This window comes from Rhamphochromis sp. 'chilingali', assembly GCF_963969265.1.
Source record: "Rhamphochromis sp. 'chilingali' genome assembly, chromosome: 10".
In the NCBI taxonomy this organism is placed as follows: Eukaryota; Metazoa; Chordata; class Actinopteri; order Cichliformes; family Cichlidae; genus Rhamphochromis; species Rhamphochromis sp. 'chilingali'.
In genome coordinates, this window is record NC_137937.1 from 10,003,758 (window position 1) to 10,022,933 (window position 19,176).

At 42.6% G+C, this 19,176-nt stretch overlaps 1 protein-coding gene across 2 annotated transcripts in view; it reads right to left on the minus strand.

Annotated features, from left to right (window-relative positions):
• The window catches only part of LOC308403766 (TNF receptor-associated factor 2-like), a 35,852-nt gene that overhangs the window by 9,335 nt on the left and 7,341 nt on the right, over window positions 1–19,176 (minus strand). The window contains exons 4-7 of one of the 2 annotated variants that reach the window (XM_080893490.1): window positions 6,408–6,569; window positions 5,411–5,485; window positions 5,208–5,282; window positions 1,843–2,325 (exon numbers count right to left, since the gene is read on the minus strand). In XM_080893490.1, coding sequence (XP_080749616.1) covers window positions 1,843–2,325; window positions 5,208–5,282; window positions 5,411–5,485; window positions 6,408–6,569 — 795 coding nt within the window. The remainder of the gene's footprint in view (window positions 1–1,842; window positions 2,326–5,207; window positions 5,283–5,410; window positions 5,486–6,407; window positions 6,570–19,176) is intronic. The other variant, XM_080893491.1, reaches the window with a different exon arrangement.

Consider the following 19,176-nt stretch of genomic DNA (forward strand, 5'->3'; position numbering starts at 1 on the left):
CACTACCAGGCTATACAGCAATGACATTGGAATGTCGTTCGGACTGGAGAAGTGTAGTCGGATGGTAACAAAGAGAGGGAAGGTAGTCAGAACTGAGGGGATTGAACTACCAGAAGGCAACATTGCAGACATAGAGGACAGTTACAAGTACTTGGGGATCCCGCAGGCGAATGGGAACCATGAAGAGGCCGCTAGAAAAGCTGCAACCACCAAGTACCTGCAGAGGGTCAGGCAAGTCCTGAGGAGTCAGCTGAATGGTAAGAACAAGATCCGGGCCATCAACACGTACGCCCTGCCCGTGATCAGGTACCCTGCTGGGGTAATAGGCTGGCCAAAGGAGGAGATAGAAGCCACTGACATAAAGACAAGAAAGCTCCTTACCATGCATGGAGGGTTTCACCCCAAGTCCAGCACCCTGAGGCTGTACGCTAAGCGGAAGGAAGGGGGCCGGGGACTGGTGAGTGTCAGCACCACAGTCCAGGATGAGACAAGGAACATCCAAGAATACATTGGGAAGATGGCCCCAACTGACCGAGTGCTCAGTGAATACCTCAGGCAGCAGAAACCCAAGAAAGAGGAGGGAGACGAGGAACCATCATGGAAGGACAGAGCCCTGCACGGTATGTACCACCGGCAGATAGAGGAGGTGGCTGATATCCAGAAATCCTACCAGTGGCTGGACAAAGCTGGACTGAAAGACAGCACAGAGGCACTAATCATGGCAGCACAAGAACAAGCTCTGAGCACAAGATCCATAGAGGCTGGGGTCTATCACACCAGGCAAGACCCCAGGTGCAGGCTGTGTAAAGATGCCCCAGAGACAATCCAGCACATAACAGCAGGGTGCAAGATGCTAGCAGGCAAGGCATACATGGAACGCCATAACCAAGTGGCCGGCATAGTGTACAGGAACATCTGTGCCGAGTATAACCTGGAAGTCCCGAGGTCAAAATGGGAGATGCCCCCAAGGGTGGTGGAGAATGACCGAGCTAAGATCCTGTGGGACTTCCAGATACAGACGGACAAAATGGTGGTGGCTAACCAACCGGACATAGTGGTGGTAGACAAACAGAAGAAGACGGCCGTAGTGATCGATGTAGCGGTTCCGAATGACAGCAATATCAGGAAGAAGGAACACGAGAAGCTGGAGAAATACCAAGGGCTCAGAGAAGAGCTGGAGAGGATGTGGAGGGTGAAGGTAACGGTGGTCCCCGTGGTAATCGGAGCACTAGGTGCGGTGACTCCCAAGATAGGCGAGTGGCTCCAGCAGATCCCGGGAACAACATCGGAGATCTCTGTCCAGAAGAGCGCAGTCCTGGGAACAGCTAAGATACTGCGCAGGACCCTCAAGCTCCCAGGCCTCTGGTAGAGGATCCGAGCTTGAAGGATAAACCGCCCGCAGGGGCGTGCTGGGTGTTTTATATTTATATATATATATATATATATATATATATATATATATATATATATATATATATATATATATATATATATATATATATATATATATATATATATACACACACATATATATTTATTTATTTATTCATTTATTTATTCATTTATTTATTTTTAAATCACTTGACCCATCAGAAACGACCTGGCCATGGTTTATGAATTATTTTAAAGTGCTAACTAATGATAACAGGGTACAGGCATTACAGAGAGACGGAAGACTCATCAATGCGTTTAGCCGCTGAGGCATCCTAATGACTTGTACTGTGGACTGCAAAGGGCAGTAAATAGGCCACAGTGAAAATCTTTACAAAAGATAATGTTTACTCTGTGGTAAAGTCAAGGGATGCATTGAGGATGTTCACAGGTCATGTGTCATTTTAACACCTTGTTATTGAGGATTTCAATCTTGTCCTGATCCAGTCTGTGTTGGCGGTTGTAGGCCTCCATGGTAGTGCAGGAGCGCTCCATCTCGCGGTTGAGGACGCAGACAATGTTTTCGAAAGTGCTCACTTTGAGCTCCAGCTCCTGGCAGCTCCGGCTTAGCTCAGCCACTTTGGTTTTTTCACTCTGTAGCTGCAGTTCCAAAGCGGCACCCATTGCACTGGGCAGCGGGGTGAAGGATGTGGTTAGGGTCGGGGCACATGCTCCCTGCACAGGAGCTGCAACACACCCACCCAGCTGGCTCATCTTGAGTTCCAGATCCCTGAGGGACTGGTGGAGCTCCTGCAGCTTCTGGCTGGCCACCTCCACGCTTTGGGGTTGCAGGCTCTCCAGGCTCACCTTGATGCCCATGATGAAATGCAGAAGCAGGTTAAGGTGTTCATACGAACACTGGCGCTCATGGTCATGGATCTTCTCTTTCTCCACCTTGGAATGAATGGAAGATAAAAGCAGAAACACATTAGGAAACTAAACAAAATCCTTTATTGTGTATTATGATGATGTGAAACACTGCCACCACAGAAGAAAATAATAATACGAGCACAAAGCAAATAATAGAGAAATTAATGGATATATACACTATACAAAGTATTCACAGCTGTAACTGTTCAGATTTAAGAGATTGCACAGAAAAACATTTGCATATTACATTAAATAGATTAGCTACATCTAATAAAATGTAAATTTAATCAGGTTAAATACAACTCTAATATGTAAACTAAGTCCTTTTTTTTCCTGAAAAAGACTTTTTTGGATGACGTGGAATAGATTTTTGATCATTTCCTTTATTTTTGTTTGGCTTCATTTTATTTGTGTGCTTTGCTAATAATGTTAAAAATTGAGTATAAAGGCATCCTAAGTGGTCTTGAACACACAAGTGTTCAGATCTTTATCTTTTGATAAATATGGACAATAGTGAGTGAAAGAATTACTCACAGATGAACCAAAAATCCAGTATGTTTCGCAACTCAGCATGTCAATGCCTAGATAACTATAGTTCATTTACTAGTTAACAATCCTGTATCTTAATCTTATTTTTAAAGTTCAATCGCTGCTAACCATCCATCCCTTGCCATTCCTGTTTGTTGTTTCCCTAGTGACAAGCTGATATCTGTTGTTGTAGCAGTAAATGTGAGAATATCTTACCCATCCTGGCACGTCCACATTGACTACCTGTTCAGTATAACAACTGACTAATTGGGCTAGCTCTTGGAAACCGGGACTAGAACTTAGACTCAGTAACAGCTCCCAACTTTAGAACAGAACAATAACAGTGTTCGTATTGAGTCTAAAAACATACATTTTATTAATGGACTAGAATAATTCTTTATTTTCATTGTACATGTACAACAAAATTGTGGAACGTACCACATTCCCAAATTAGGCTTAACTTAAAACTAGTACTGAAATCATGTTGAATCATTTTTTTCTTTATTGTTTTTAATTGGCTTGTTCAAATGGTTAGACTTAAGATCTGAGACTTTGCTTCAGATTCTTAACGGCAGATCACTGGGTCTGTGAGAAACTTGATTTAAGATGCACTAGATCAGCAACCAGTTAGGAACAGGCTGCAAGCTGCAACAAAATCATCTACTGCCAATGTTTTGTTGGCAGATTCCACAGCTGGTGGTTCAGATAGAATCCAGTTTGGAAGCAGTGGCTAGAATGCCATATAACACATCAAACTCAAGGCCTGCAGCCCAAATGTGGCCCGCCAAATCATTTATATGGCCCACAGGAGCTTGTGCATGATTGTCTTAAAATAAGTTTACTATATGCTGCTTAAAAGCGCACATTGACCATAAACTACATCTCCCACAATGCCCCCGGTACTGGGGGCAAGAGTGATGTACTGCCAGATCTGTTATTTAAATATACGTGTGGTATCCACAGAAACTCCGCTAAAAACTCATAAATCCATTTCAACGATCACCAAAAAGCCAAAACAGCACAAGATTAAAGAGCAGGTAAACAGATTCCGCAAAAAGATGTAAACACAAAGTGTGGATCCCACGTACAGGACATGCCCTTTGGGTGCAAAAAGCCGACATTTCACAGATTGCGAAACTTCAGATTTCTTCACTCTCCAACCAAAACTCACTCAACCAGCAAGAAGACAAGATCACGATCACGTTTGAAAAACATTATAATGAATTCTCACTTTCTTTCTTTCCCTCTTTCCCTCACCACCATCTCTCCGTGTGCTTTGAGACTAGTTTCCCATCACAACTCTCTATTTTCTGCCTTACTTGCTTGCTTATTATGCACCTGTCTACCGTTGTGTACAGTGTTGTCAGCAACTGTTTTTGTTTTCCAAAAAAAAAATAACACCTGACAAGAAAGTCTCATTTCTGCTACTCAGTGCCAAATAAATTTCAACGGTCACAATTTATGCCAAACAGCAAACCGCTTAGCTATGTGTCTAATAAAACCTCTGTAACTTTGTGAAAAACACAAAAGTTTATGTTTTTCACTTTCTACTATTAAAATCTCTGATTTTTATGACTACAGTTAAAAAACAACAACAAAATGGACAATCTGGACAATGAGCTACCAGAATTTGTAATTTTACACACTTTTTTTCTTACTATTTAAGCCTGCCATATAACACCAATTGTGACATGGACATTATTAACAACTAGTAATAATAATACCAGTTGTTAACAGCAGTCCAACAACTTTCTTCATTCATCATTTATATTTTCACTCAGTATTTATAATAATTCAATACATTTCTATCAGAGCCTGTCACAAAGAAGGTTATCAACACACTTTTCAGCATAGTTTTTGTTGTGGAAATGAGCCCTGTCTCTACTGATGTGAGCCTACATCAGTGAAAGGATGAATGCTGCAATCAAAATTTTATTGTGTATAAACCAACTGTCCTTTAGAGAAAGTCTTAAAAACCCAATAGCTGAATACTTCGTATAGGCACTGTGCTAATATACAAACAGGCTTCCTACTCAACATCACAGTATTTGCATACAGGTGGGTAGCAACCAACTCTTCAACTGCTGAATAATATAATACCTTGGCTTTACATTATATGCAAACCACTGCGGAATATTCATACACTTTTTTAATAGAGATTTTACACTGCCCAACCTTTGTCAAATTATGGTTATTTTAGTAAAGAAATAAGGTACTTACATTTTGTTGTTTTAGTTAAAACTGTTGGAAAAATTTAGTCTGCTACATGGAAGATTTAGTTGAATTTTGCCAAGGTATTAAATGATTCAATAGTTATGATGTTAACAGGTGATCAGGTGATACACATACAGCAAATTCTGACAAAAATGTCTACTTACAGACGTATCGCAGCCAACAACATGAAATCTGCATGGAGCTTTAAATTTACTGCAGAACTTAATATGGTCCACATACTGCAAAACAAAAAATATGAAAGAAGCTAATGATCTGTAGAATACGGTGTAGAATTTGATCCCTAGCTAAATGGCAAATGAGATTAATCTAACAGAATTATGAAAAAACTATTAAATCTCTGCAGTACCTTTTCTCTGGGGATCTTTTTCTTCGCACAACCTTCACAAATCATTGGATACTTTGGACAGATCTCATCATGAGCCTGAAAAAATAAGTAGATCAGAATAAAAGAAAACACTTCTCGTCCAGCTCCTTGCCTTAACTATTTAACTTAACACCAGTTTAACTATATAGATGCCTTAAGGCATGCAGAGGTAGTTCATACTGATATAAGAAAATTACATAAATTAGCCAAATTAGATGTTATTGTTGTTAGTCCTGTTTGTAGGTGTACAGATGACTATCACTGAAATACCACAATATGGGTGAAAGCTCATTCAGTGGTTACTGAATTTACTCAATGGTCATTTATGAATAGCTTTAAAGGTAAATATATCTTTGTTTTCCTTTTATTTCACTAAAACTATATTTGTATCATATCTGTGTGCTTGAATATGTCTGAGAAGGGTAAATTTAAACCCAAATGTAATGGCACAAAAACAAGTGTTTACGGGTATGTGGTGACAATGAGTCAGCATTTCAATTCAATTCAGTTTTATTTATACAGCACCAAATCACTACATCAGTCGCCTCAAGGTGCTATATTATTGTAAGGTAGACCCTACAATAATACATACTGAGAAAAACCCAACAGTCATATGACCCCCTATGAGCAAGCACTTTGGTGACAGTGAGAAGGAAAAACTCCCTTTTAATAGGAAGAAACATCCGGCAGAACCAGGCTCAGATCATTTCCCATGAAATATTGGACACACTTGCCATATACTTCTACATATCTTATACTTCACTGATGACTAAGTGCTGAGACAAGATGGCCATAAGATAAGGCTGAATACCATGGAAAACGTAATAAGCAAAGGTTGAGATTACAATATTTTATCATATGCATTTAATCACATATACTGCATCATAACATAAACGTCAACTAAATTAGCATCATGTTAATGTTTCAGAATGCAACAGCTCTTTTTATGATGCATTACTGTAACAGAGAGAAGCCTGACCTTGATATTCTTTAACAGGAAGGGTTCTTTGCAGTATTTGCAGTTGAGCGTTCTCTCCGGACACTCTCTCTCATTGTGGCGTTCCTGCTCATTGGCTCTCATGAGCTCTTTACAGGAAGGACAGAGGATGATCATGAAGTCACAGTTGCCCTCGTGGCTGGCCTGTAGGTGACCAAAACAACTTTACATATTGTCCAATTACTGTATGATAAAATTGTTTGTACGGTTAACTTGATGACGTTACAATGAGCAGATATAGTATTATGTTGTATCTCACATGAGGCCAAGTTAAACCCTTTTGAGGTGAGAATACTGACCAGGTAATAAAATAAAATAAAACATGTACAAAAAGTTGTTAAAACCATTTTAGAAGAACATACTCTAATTTTTCAGTTAGAAGTTGCATGACTGAGCCAAGTTCAACACTAGGCAATAGTTCAGTCGACCAGAACAGCCTTAATGAGTAGTCACACTACAGTGGAAAAGCAATCAAGATCCAAGATCTGCCTTACTGCCCCCTGGGAAAATCTCTCTTGTTGCCACATAGAACCCATTCCAGTCACATAAAATGCATCCATCCAAAAAGTGCAAAAGTTCATATGGGTAATGATGAAAAAAATATAAGTGTAAGAGTAAACTCCTGCAAATACAGACATATAAATGGTAAATGGCCTGCATTTGTATAGTGCTTTACTCAGTCTAAGGATCCCAAAGCGCTTTACACTACATTCAGTCATTCACCCATTCACACACACATTCACACACTGGCAATGGTGAGCTACGTTGTAGCCACAGCTGCCCTGGGGAACACTGATAGAGGTGAGGCTGCTGGACACTGGCGCCACCGGGCCCTCTGACCACCACCAGTAGGCAAACATATATACAGTGGGGCAAAAAAGTATTTAGTCAGCCACCGATTGTGCAAGTTCCCCCACTTAAAATGATGACAGAGGTCAGTAATTTGCACCAGAGGTACACTTCAACTGTGAGAGACAGAATGTGAAAAAAAAATCCATGAATTCACATGGTAGGATTTGTAAAGAATTAATTCGTAAATTAGGGTGGAAAATAAGTATTTGGTCACCTCAAACAAGGAAAATCTCTGGCTCTCACAGACCTGTAACGTCTTCTGTAAGAAGCTTTTCTGTCCCCCACTCGTTACCTGTATGAATGGCACCTGTTTGAACTCATCATCTGTATAAAAGACACCTGTCCACAGCCTCAAATAGTCAGACTCCAAACTCCGCCATGGCCAAGACCAAAGAGCTTTCGAAGGACACCAGGAAAAGTATTGTAGACCTGCACCAGACTGGGAAGAGTGAATCTACAATAGGCAAGCAGCTTGGTGTGAAAAAATCAACTGTGGGAGCAATCATCAGAAAATGGAAGACATACAAGACCACTGATAATCTCCCTCGATCTGGGGCTCCACGCAAGATCTCATCCCGTGGGGTCAAAATGATCATGAGAACGGTGAGCAAAGATCCCAGAACCACACGGGGGGACCTGGTGAATGACCTGCAGAGAGCTGGGACCAAAGTAACAAAGGTCACCGTCAGTAACACACTACAACGGCAGGGAATCAAATCCCGCAGTGCCAGACGTGTTCCGCTGCTGAAGCCAGTGCATGTCCAGGCCCGTCTGAAGTTTGCCGGAGAGCACATGGATGATACAGCAGAGGATTGGGAGAATGTCATGTGGTCAGATGAAACCAAAGTAGAACTTTTTGGTATAAACTCAACTCGTTGTGTTTGGAGGAAGAAGAATACTGAGTTGCATCCCAAGAACACCATACCTACTGTGAAGCATGGGGGTGGAAACATCATGCTATGGGGCTGTTTTTCTGCCAAGGGGACAGGACGACTGATCCGTGTTAAGGACAGAATGAATGGGGCCATGTATCGTGAGATTTTGAGCCAAAACCTCCTTCCATCAGTGAGAACTTTGAAGATGAAACGAGGCTGGGTCTTCCAACATGACAATGATCCAAAACACACCGCCCGGGCAACAAAGGAGTGGCTCCGTAAGAAGCATTTGAAAGTCCTGGAGTGGCCTAGCCAGTCTCCAGACCTCAACCCCATAGAAAATCTGTGGTGGGAGTTGAAAGTCAGTGTTGCTCGGCGACAGCCCCAAAACATCACTGCTCTCGAGAAGATCTGCATGGAGGAATGGGCCAAAATACCAGCTACTGTGTGTGCAAACCTGGTAAAGACCTATAGTAAACGTTTGACCTCTGTTATTACCAACAAAGGTTATGTTACAAAGTATTGAGTTGTATTTTTGTTATTGACCAAATACTTATTTTCCACCCTGATCTACGAATAAATTCTTTACAAATCCTACCATGTGGATTCATGGATTTTTTTTCACATTCTGTCTCTCACAGTTGAAGTGTACCTCTGGTGCAAATTACTGACCTCTGTCATCATTTTAGGTGGGGGAACTTGCACAATCAGTGGCTGACTAAATAGTTTTTTGCCCCACTGTACATACAATATATACTGTACATATATAGATATGTCACAAAACTGGTTATTCCAAATTAACAAATGATACTCAAATCAAATCAAATCAAATCACAATCAAATCACTTTTATTGTCACATCACGTGCAGGTACATTGGTACAGTACATGTGAGTGAAATTCTTGTGTGCGAGCTTCACAAGCAACAGAGTTGTGCAAAACACAATAACGTAAACAAGCAAAATACAAGAATGGCTACATCTGAAACTAATAAATATATGTACAATATATAATAGTATATGCATTTCTGGATGTGTATACTAAATATTTTTCTACGTGTGTGTGTGTGTGTGTGTATACACATATTTTACAAATTAAATAGAGTAAACAATAAATAAAATATATAAAAATATACAGAGTTGAGACATGTGCAAAACAGTGGCATTACTGTACAGTATGGAGTGCATAATGTTGAAGTTCCAGTAGTGAAGCTGAGGTGTCTATGACGTGTTCAGCAGTCTGATGGCCTGGTGGAAGAAGCTGTCTCTCAGTCTGCTGGTACGGGACCGGATGCTGCAGAACCTCCTTCCTGAGGGAAGTAGTCTGAACAGTTTATGGCTGGGGTGACTGGAGTCCTTGATGATCCTCCCCGCTTTCCTCAGGCAGCGCTTCCTGTAGATGTCTTGGAGGGAGGGAAGCTCACCTCCAATTATCCGTTCAGAGCACCGCACTACTCGCTGGAGAGCTTTGCAGTTGTAGGCGGTGCTGTTGCCATACCAGGTGGTGATGCATCCAGTGAGGATGCTCTCAATGGCACAGTGATAGAAGGTCCTGAGGATGCCAAATCTTTTCAGTCTCCTGAGAAAGAAGAGGCGCTGCTGCACCTTCTTCACTGTTTTGTTTGTGTGTACTGACCACGTAAGATCCTCAGCCAGATGTACACCAAGGAACCGGAAGCTGCTCACTCTCTCCACAGCAGCGCCGTTGATGGTGATGGGGGTGTGTACTTCTCTGCACCTCCGGAAGTCCACTATCAACTCCTTTGTCTTTGCGACGTTGAGTGTGAGATGGTTGTCTTGACACCAGTGGGTCAGGGCGCTGACCTCCTCCCTGTAGGCCGTCTCATCACCGTTGGTGATAAGACCCACCACTGTAGTGTCGTCCGCAAACTTCACAATGATGTTGGAGTTGTTAGTGGCTGTGCAGTCGTAGGTGTAGAGTGAGTATAGGAGAGGGCTCAGTACACACCCCTGTGGAGCACCAGTGTTCAGTGTGATGGGGGATGAGGTGATGCTGCCCAGTCTGACCACTTGGCGTTTGTCAGACAGGAAGCTAAGGATCCAGCTGCAGAGGGAGCTGCTCAGTCCTAGATCCTGCAGTTTCCTGTCCAGCTTCGAGGGAACGATGGTATTGAATGCTGAGCTGTAATCTACAAACAGCATTCTCACATACATGTCTCTCTTCTCCAGGTGTGACAGGGCAGTATGTAGTGTCAGGGCTATGGCATCATCAGTGGACCTGTTGTGGCGGTATGCGAACTGTAGAGGGTCCAGTGAGTCGGGTAGTGCAGAGCAGATGAAGTCCCTGACCAGCTTCTTGAAGCATTTGCTTACGATGGGGGTCAGGGCTACAGGTCGCCAGTTGTTCAGTGAGGAGATGGTGGAGGATTTGGGTACAGGGACGATGGTGGCCATTTTGAAGCAGGCTGGGACTACAGACAGAGAGAGGGAAAGGTTGAAGATGTGTGTGAACACTCCAGCCAGCTGAGCCGCGCATGACTTGAGGACGCGGCCGGGAATCCCGTCCGGACCAGTAGCTTTGCGCGCGTTCACCTTCCTGAAGCACTTCCGCACATCCTCCTCAGACACAGTGTGTGCACTGACGTCATCCGCGGTGCGCACACTGTCCGGTCTCATGGTGTTCGCTGTGTCGAATCTAGCGTAGAATACGTTTAGATCCTCACACAGAGAGGCCGTGGTCTGCGGTGTGCTGGTTTTCCCTCTAAAGTCTGTGATCGTGTTTAGCCCCTGCCACATACTACTGGTTCAATGTCATCATTTCAGAATGCATTGGTTCTGCTCGGCTGGTTCCACTCTCCGTTTACATCATTGATTTTAAAAAAATAACCATCTGTTGTCACCACAGGTATAATTAATTACTTAATTTCTTTCAATTAGAGCTGGGCGATAGAACGATAACAATATGTATTGTGAAATAACTTTTTCTTGATAGAAAAATTAAACTATTGCGATGGGCCTCATCTCGCTTGTCCTCTTAAAAAAAAAAAAAAAAAAGGACAGCCAATGCAAATTAAGTAGTGCAGAGCCGAACCAATCACAGCCGCAGCGTCACGTCACGTGACTTGTTACGTACAGCACAAGTGCCAAGCCGCACATGTGTATTTGTTTGGGAAGCAGCCAGCCGCCGTGCCGCCTGGGTAATGGAGGAAATGAGTGTGCTGACTAGAGAAAAATCAACCGAGAGCGTGACCGAAGGTTACCGAAGAGAACACAGATGATGGTTCCAATGCCGGAGAGCTTGCTGGAAGAGCCATAGAAGTTCCGTAGTGTGAAGGTGTATAGGATAAAGGTCTAATCATCTCTTAGTTTAGTCAGATTGCACAGAGTGTATATATTTGTTAATAATTTGAATCATTTTGGATAAGGATAAGTGTAAGATAATGGGGAATTTCAGTTTTTACTTTATAATTTGTTTAGCGTAAGATTTACAGTTAAATTGTATTTTTTCTTGCCTTATTTAATTTGTACGTACTGTTCCTTTAACACACGGTAACTGTGCACGGGGGGAGTGTTCGCGACAGGCAGTGTGGAGCTACGGGGGCTCTTTTCTGGAAGCGCTGGGTGAGAGAGTATTTGCCTCAGCTTCAGACACGGCAGAAGTGGACACGGGTGTCTAGGAACTTTGTGCCTGGAGACATCGTTTTGCTCGTGGACGAAACAGCACCGAGAAACTCTTGGCTCATTGGTAGAGTCACTCAAGCCATGCCAGATGAACATGGCCTTGTTTGCAGGGTTCGTGTGAAGACCAAGACCAGTGAACTCGATAGACCGATCACTAAGGTCTGTCTGCTCCTAGAAGCAGTATGAGTCAGTGGTAAAGGCTGGACTCCCACGGTATGTCATGTACTGGTGACCTCTGACATCAGAAGAAAGAAGAAATTATGTTCTAAGGACTGAATGCCTATGTTGTTGAACTTGATCATTGTGCCAAATTGTTAATAATTGTTTATAAGTTTATAGAACAATTAGCGGTCGGGAATGTATAGGATAAAGGTCTAATCATCTCTTAGTTTAGTCAGATTGCACAGAGTCTATATTTCTTAATAATATGAATGATTTTGGATAAGGATAAGTGTAAGATAATGGGGAATTTCAGTTTTTACTTTATAATTTGTTTAGCGTAAGATTTGCAGTTAAATTGTATTTTTTCTTGCCTTATTTAATTTGTACGTACTGTTCCTTTAACACACGGTAACTGTGCACGGGGGGAGCGTTCGCGACGGGCAGTGTGGAGCTACGGGGGCTTTAACTAGCTGTGGAGAAAAACTGTTTCTTACCGTGTTTGCAGTGTACAGGAACATTCAAATGGATCACTGTATTTCAAACTGTGGAAATAAATGTTTGCCTGTTTGTTTTTCAACTACAAGCGGACTTTGTGGATTATGTTCAACTGCACTAAGACACGCGTACGGCCCGACTACCAGCTAGTGCTTCCGCGGTAATAGAAGGTATTTCGGCTATTTCAAGTCTGACAAAAAACAGAGTAGCGCACACTGTTGTGCCAAAAGCAAGTCTGGAAATACAATAAAGCGGTGCATGCTCAATCTCTGACTGGAAGCGCTAATTCGTCATTCGGCTTTTGTCAGACTAAAGTAACTGTTAAAACTGTTTGAAAAGCTAAGCTATACAACAAGGAGAGATTGAGAATTCCTTTTAGTTCTCAGTTTATTTGATATTGACAAAAGTTAGTCAATTTTGTCTGTTCTTCTGTAAAACAAACTAGGATTTATTTTTAGAATTAATATTTTGTTTTTAAGTGGAATTGACAATTATTCTGTTTTGTTTGTTGTATTTTGAAACTTAAACGCTTTAGCGGCCTGCCTTTTGTGTAGTTTGCAATATTTGCCTTTTTATCTGAAAAGTCTCATGTTCCTTAAGTACATCTACCCTGTTGAACTTATTATGGGAAATAATATTTAAATCAAAACAAGCTGCTGATTATTTCACATTTTACTTGTGAGCAACGGCACATTTAAATTCTACAAATATAGTTATTTGGCTTATATCGTGATATATAGCGTTATCGCCTGAAATGAAAAAAACATATCGTGATATGAAAAAATCTTATATCGCCCAGCTCTACCTTCAATACAAAATATTTTGTTTGTTCCATGGCTTACACAAGTAAAATTAACACAGAACTTAAAATGACTATATGACCACAAAGTCATACCATTTTTTGTGTGCCAGATACTCCTCAACATCATAAAAGTGGCTCCTGACAATTGACCATAAGGATCCAAGCCACCAACAATTAAAATTTTATATGAACCATGTCAGAAATAAACATGTATATTACCCAACAGATATTATAAAAAACAACACTATAAAGTAGGGGCAGTTTTGTGGATAGAGTGTGTATATTGCTGAGGTCTGTCTCAGTAGTTCAGGATTGGATATGTGACTGGTGAGGGTTGACGGGGGCCTGAAATGGTGAGAGTGTGGGTGAGGAGCAACACAGGTCAGTACAGTTACCATGGGTGGATTTCAGCAAAACCCACAGCGGGGTGGAGCCTGATATACGTGTTGACCAATGAATGGGTGGGTATGTGAACACACAGGTCTCTACAGGTATTCACAGCCAGTAATAAGACACATCTTCCCCTCCTTCAGAGTAACTTGAATCCCAACTCCGTGCCCGTTCTGCTGATTTTGAGGGATCTGATGACTTCCTCATTTTCATCTGTGCTTTAATCTATTTGCAGCAGGGACTGTGTGGGCTCAATTGGCAGGTCATTCACCTGTAGCAGGAGGTTGCGGTACCTCCTGCTACACCTTCTCTCTCTGGGCATAATCTATAGACAGGGTTGTCCCCTATCTGTTCTTTCGCAGTGTAGATGTCCTGTTACCAACAGGGGTCTAAGTTGCACAGGACCTCCTCTTTCAATGAGGTTGTGTACAAGAACTATATCCCCACAATGGAGGGCACTCTTGTCATAAAGTCCTTTACAATAAGAGCTCGTTGCCCGTTTGCATTTGCTATTCAGTATACCTGAATCATTCCTGTCCACTTCTTGGCATAACCACTTGGTGTTTCAGCCTCCTGATCTTTAGAGTCCAAAAAGGAGGTCAACGGGGCGACATAGATGATGGCCATAAAACAAGTAGTAGGGGAAGAGCCCTGTAGCCTCATGCTTTGTACAGTTGTACACATTAATGATATGTGGTAGGTGGTCTTTCCAGTTCTCCTTTTCTTTTTCTCCCAGAGTCCATAGCATTTACAACACAGTGTGCAATTTAGTCTCTCTGCCAGGTTTCCCCTGGGGCTCTTGAGTGACCAATACCAGATAACTGCCTGAGGGTGATGTTTGGTGGGATATTTGAACCTGGGGATGTAATCATTGAGAGAGAGAAAAAAAAAAAAAAAACAACAACAGCGGCTGCCTTGCCAGCTTTGTTTTTGGTTGGGTCGGCCTAGGCACTTATCACTTACATCACCACGGACTGCCATTTGGCTTTTTCTACCTTTAAAACCCGGAGAGCAGCCAAATGGCTTTTAGCTAAGCTTTAGCTTCAGCCAAGTGGAAGCTAAATTGGCTAGTCATTCATATGTAAATTGGGTTGTTACCTGGGAATTCTGGAGGGAGGGGAGTGGGGGGGTGTGGATGAGGGCGTGGGGGAGCTGCTAAAAGCTGTGAACTTCCTTTTGTGTTTCATCTTGATGCATTCTCAATCATCCAGGGAAATAAATCTCCAAAAGTCACCAACTTGGAGTGTTTCAGTTTGCCGTCTTAGGGAGAAATCAACACACATGGGTGTATGTCCTTTGTTGCTGAGATTTATTGATAAAAACAGTACAAAAAATCAACCATTTGTACACATTTTTACAAATAATTATAAAAAGTGAGTGAGTACATTTCAACATTTTCAGCAATCACTCACAATCCTGGCACTGCCATGGTATCTGTAGTCTGCATTTACCTTGGCTTGGCTTCCTGATCAATTGTCCACTACCAAAAGGAAGCCAAGCCCTGTGATCACACCTTGTTTTGTTGTAAAGGGTGACAGGGCTTGGCTTCCTTTTGGTAGTGGAGCATTGATCAGTCGTCCATTGTGGCATCAATGTGATCACACCTTGTTTTGTTGTAAAGGGTGACAGGGCTTGGCTTCCTTTTGGTAGTGGAGCATTGATCAGGAAGCCAAGCCCTATATATATGATACAATCTCACTGCACTTAGCCTAATCCTTCATTGCCCTGAAGAATTCTGTGGTGTACGGACCTCCTCTCCAAGGAAAGAAAATGCAGAGAAGACTCACCACTCAGCAGGCCTTGGAAATGATCCTGAGGGAAGTCGACCCTTGTGACTCGGATGGAGAAGACCTACAAGTTCAGCCGGATTCGGACTCAGAGCTGTCTGATCAGTCTTCCGGTTAGTTGCATTTCATGTTATTTCCTATTTCATTTCAAATAAGTAAGTGGATGTAGTTTGTAAGTAAGATATTTCAGACATTATTCTGATACAGAGGAGGAGATACTGGACCTTCCCATTGCTCACAATTTGAATTTGTTCACACTGCAGATGAGGAGACTGCTTCTGCACCTAAAAAGAGAGCTTGTTTGGGGACTGAGACAGCGAAAGATGGCACAGTGTGGCGTGAAGAACAGGTGGGGACCTGTCTCCCTTTCACCCCAATAGAAGCGTACGCTGCAGATGGAGAGCCAACGGCTAAGGCCAGGAGAAATATCACGAGTCGCCTTCGGAGCTTCCTGTGTTTCATCACTTTTGACATGCTTCATAGCATTCAAGAATGGACTGTTCAACATGCACAGCAAACGGAGCATGTTCATTGGTTCATGGACCTCCCTGAACTAATGGCATTTATTGCAATTGTCATCTTGCGGGGGGTTACCAGGGTTCCATCTCTAAATGACTGCTGGTCAGCAAACCTGGGAAACCCACAGATAATTAGAACTATGGCACGAAACCGCTTCCAAGAACTCATGCAACACCTACGCTTTGATGACAAGTCCACCCGCAGTGATCGAGCAAAGACTGATAAGTTCGCTGCAATTTCCAGTTTGTGGGGATCATTTGTCACCAACTGCATCACGTGCTACAACCCTGGTCTACATATCACCGTTGATGAACAGCTTTTCCCATCAAAGACTCGGTGCAGTTTCCTGCAGTATATTGCAAGTAAACCTGACAAGTTTGGGATCAAGTTTTAGGCTTGCGACCTAAAATCCAAGTACATTTGCAATGTCTTCCCATATCTTGGCAAGGACCCCAATCGTCCCACTGGGGAGAGACTTTCTGAAAATGTAGTAATGAGGCTGATGGAACCATTCCTAGACAAGGGCAGAAATGTTACCACGGACAATTTTTTCACATCGCTTTCACTTGCGCAAAAACTTCTTAGACGGAAAACCACCATCCTCGGCACAGTCAACAAGATTCGCAGGGAAATTCCTCAATCCACTAGACAGACAGATCGCAATGAATTCACCACTCAGGTATGTTGCAGGTCTTTTGTGGTTCTATGTTTATGTGTTTCATTGTGTGTAAAAGTGCTATGGAAATAACAATTTATCTTATTTCTTAGGTGTTTTCAACCTCTGCTGCCACGCTGACGGCGTATGCGGCCAAACGGAAGAAGACAGTCTATATTCTTAGCAGCATGCACGGCGTGGTTCAGACTGATAACACCACCAAAAGGAAGCCAAACACTGTCACCCTTTACAACAAAACAAAGTGTGGCGTGGATGTGATGGACCAGATGGTTCGGGAGTACACTGTCCGCAGAGGAACACGGCGCTGGCCAGTTGCCGTGTTTTATAACATGATTGACATGGCAGCACTGAATGCACATGTGCTGTATCAAGCATGCTCCGGGACGAAGGAAAGACGGGTGGACTTCCTGGTGGAGCTTGCAAGGGAGTTAGCTCACTCTCATGTAGCTGCGAAGAAGGCAAGAAAAGAACAGTTGCCTTTGACACAACCCTCCACACCGAGCCCTGGAAAAAGAGCCATGTGTCAGGTCAAACACAATTGCAAGAACAATCATGCCACTGTGCGATGTGTTCACTGCAACAGATACACATGTGGTAAATGCAGACTACAGATACCATGGCAGTGCCAGGATTGTGAGTGATTGCTGAAAATGTTGAAATGTACTCACTCACTTTTTATAATTATTTGTAAAAATGTGTACAAATGGTTGATTTTTTGTACTGTTTTTATCAATAAATCTCAGCAACAAAGGACATACACCCATGTGTGTTGATTTCTCCCTAAGACGGCAAACTGAAACACTCCAAGTTGGTGACTTTTGGAGATTTATTTCCCTGGATGATTGAGAATGCATCAAGATGAAACACAAAAGGAAGTTCACAGCTTTTAGCAGCTCCCCCACGCCCTCATCCACACCCCCCCACTCCCCTCCCTCCAGAATTCCCAGGTAACAACCCAATTTACATATGAATGACTAGCCAATTTAGCTTCCACTTGGCTGAAGCTAAAGCTTAGCTAAAAGCCTACCAGCCATTTGGCTGGTGGCGGGTTTTAAAGGTAGAAAGGTAGAAGCCTGGGACTCCTAGTGTTATACAGTCCACCCAAGGAGTTATGAAAGCTGTCAAGCACCTTAATTGTTCTACTATGAAACCTTAGTGGTAGGTCTGATCCAATATCAAAAACTAGCTGCATGACCATGAGTCAGTGGAGTCCGAGGGAGGGGGTGTCAGTCGCTCACTGTTTTGTTATTCAAAAGCCGATAATCAACAGAGGTGTAGGGAGCTACGGTTGTTCCTCACACATAAGAATGGGGCAGAACAGGGTGAATCAGACTTAAAAATCCATCTTTTTACCAACAGTTCTTGAAAATCTTCTTTTACCTCAAGCCTTTGAGCTGTGATTGTTTTGGTTTGTGTGGAAACAGTCTTTTGTGTCTCTGGTGGGCCCATCTTAATAAGGTTGGTAACATGCTGAATTGTACTGAGAAGTGTTCTCCTTGGTAGTGTGATCTCTTGTTTTGAGTGGTTAGAGATCGGGACCTTGACACAAGGGTGACTGGAGTTCTGGACCTCCAGAAGGCCATTCCCTGAACTCAGCTGTGCTAGGACACTGTCCTCCTCTGTAGGTTATTACAAAACAAGGGGATCGGAGATGTCAAAGTTTGGGGGTACTCTGCACAACACCTGTACCACTCTTCCAGTTGGAATGAGAATATTGTTTGTCCTACTCTTACTGTAGCTGGGTCACAATATTTACTTGCCCAAACTGGGTGAAACAAACAATGGCCATCACCTGTTCTTCCCCCCATCACAAAGGCATTGCATAAGAGGTTGACAACTGTGGCAATGGCATCACGTAGGGCTGCACGATTTTGCATAAAATGAGAATCACGATTTTTTTGCTTAAAATTGAGATCACGATTCTCTCACGATTTTCTTTTCCAGTATAAACATTTATTGCACTTATTAACTGCACATCGACTTCGTAACAGTTGAGACTGAACATAAAAACAATAAATAAACATAAAAACAACAAATGTCTGACATTTTGTCGTTGCCGCAAAATGTTGTACAGCTTGAAATTCCGTCTCTACCGTTGCTCGACACTGCGTGTATAGAGCAGGTAGTGCAACAATAGAAAAATAGTTGCGGGACGGCACTGTGTAGCGTTTGTCTAGGGTGTTGATCATTTTCCTAAATCCCTCGTTTTGCTCAGTGTTGATGGGAGCCATATCTTTGGTCAGGTGATAAGTAATAGCCTCCGTAATTTCTTTGTGCCTGCGGGAGTTCGACGGGTATAGGGAAGCGCTGTATAAGGTTCCCGTTATTGATGTTTGAGTGGTTGACCGGGACGGATTTTCTCCTGTCACTTTCTCGTCATCCCTGACGTGCTCTCCATTGTTTTTTCCCTGCCTATTTTAGCAGCCAGCTTCTGTATCACGTGGTATAAGGCTCCGCCCTTGTCATTTGTTGAGCAGGAAGAGTGAGCGCTTGTTTTCATGCAGATTACGTCCCAGATCAAAATGCGGTACAATCGTCGTCTTCTTTTTTTTTC